The sequence below is a fragment of the Gymnoscopelus braueri genome, assembly GCF_963280865.1.
Source record: "Gymnoscopelus braueri genome assembly, chromosome: 12".
In the NCBI taxonomy this organism is placed as follows: domain Eukaryota; kingdom Metazoa; phylum Chordata; class Actinopteri; order Myctophiformes; family Myctophidae; genus Gymnoscopelus; species Gymnoscopelus braueri.
In genome coordinates, this window is record NC_137614.1 from 52,876,079 (window position 1) to 52,877,879 (window position 1,801).

General features: G+C 50.6%; 1 protein-coding gene across 1 annotated transcript; it reads right to left on the minus strand.

Moving 5' to 3' along the window:
• Nucleotides 1-220: 220 nt before the first annotated feature.
• Nucleotides 221-1,525, minus strand: LOC308097202 (equilibrative nucleoside transporter 1-like; the record flags this gene model as incomplete). Its single annotated transcript, XM_080444860.1, has 1 exon — nt 221-1,525. One exon carries the CDS (start codon nt 1,523-1,525, stop codon nt 221-223), a length of 1,305 nt encoding a protein of 434 aa, XP_080300986.1.
• Nucleotides 1,526-1,801: the final 276 nt, after the last annotated feature.

Sequence of the window (1,801 nt, forward strand, 5' to 3'; positions counted from 1 at the left end):
TGACCCCCCAAAATGATCATATTTTAACTGGTGACCCCCAAAATAATCATATGCACTGGGGACCGCCCACAATAATCATATTTGAACTTTAGACTATTTTTAGATTATTTTTTAGGTATTAAAAAGGTCTTAAAAGCTCACTGACCCCCCCCCCTAAAAAAAATCTCTGGTTATCCCTGCTTCGTCGCCCTATTAGCAAATGCATCCTTTAATCTAGAATCTAGATCATGGCTCTGAAGGCGAACGAGAACGCTGCACCTAGCGTTAGTCCCAGGGACATGAAGAAGACCATAATGGCTCCTGTTGTCTCTGCTTCATGTTGTGCAACCATCTTTGGTCCAAAGCACATGCACAGGGTGGCCAGGTATCCATTGGAGAACGCGAAGAGGATCATGAAGAGGATGTACCAGGAGTCGTGGACGAACCACACAGGTAGGTAGTGACGAGGCTGCACGTTACACAGCATGAACAGAGGTACGAAGACCACCCGCACACCCACCAGGATGGGCAGCCAGATACTGTCTGCACCCGGCCACTTACAGACGCCCGTCAAGCTCTTACCAACGGTGTCCATCACGTTGAAGAGCAGGAAACATGAGACGGGGATGAAGTAGGTGTCCCAGGCTCCTCCGTCTGCTATCGTGGACTGGACGTCCACTGTGACTGCTGGGAACGTTCCGATGGTGATGGTGAAGATGAAACATATAGACATGGCAATCACCCAGATCTGTTTGAAGATGGCCAAAACAGAAACAACTGGCTTGTCCTCCTCTTCACTCAGACTGACCACAACACCTGGCTTGTCCTGCTTGTTCTCCTGGTCAGTGGATGTCCTGGGTCTGTTGCTCTCCATATAGTACTGGAAAAACTCCATCCTGGGCAATGCGAGGTAGGAGAGGATGGCCAGTAGGATGACAACGCAGGCCGTGATGAAGTAGTCAAAGGCACTGTCCTGAAGAGCTGAGCCAGTGGCCAGAGCACAGATCATGGAGACGGCAGCCACGATGCCGGCCAGCCCTTGCCCACTCATGATGGGGGTGGTGTAAGACACAGGCAGCAACCCTGCCAGTCCAAACAGGCTGCCCTGGAAAATGGCACCAAAGGAGCTGATGCAGATGATTTTGATGATGGTGAGACAGAAGAAAGTTAATGGTGCCATCTCCACCTTCACCAGCACGGCCGTCAGCAGGAAGACCACCAGAATGGCCGTCAGACTGCCTGAGATACGCAGCTTCTGAGGAATCCTCTGGTGGATGAAGGAGTTGAGGCAGCTGAAGAAAAGCATGGGCACCATGGAAGACAGCGTCATCACGTTGCTGAAGATTGATTCCAGAGCATTCCGTGTGCCAACCATAGTCCCATTGACCACGTCAACGCCATCGATGGGCGGGTCCTTCAACCTACTGGTGAAGTACATTGTTGCTGTCATGAAGAAATTCCATGGCAGCAGACTTCCTAGGCCCAGCATGAAGAAAATGAGCCACACTGCGTGATATTTATCCCTTGGTGTGTTGGTGGCCATCATGGCGGCTAAGGGAAAGTCCTTTGGTAATGGTTTGGATGGTCTGCGAGCAGAGAGTTCGTACCGAGCTTAAATTCGATTCTGACGTCATATCATCATACGTACTTTGCCTGATCACAGATATAAACCTAAACCTAGACCAATTTTTGCGGGTCACTGTCCGCCCGTCCGTATATCTCGAGAGCCATCAAACAGATCGACTTCAAACTAGGTGTGTACCGCTGGGGACCTGAGGGAATGACGTGCCAAGTAGGAAGTCGGTCGGATTGGCCCGTTGAC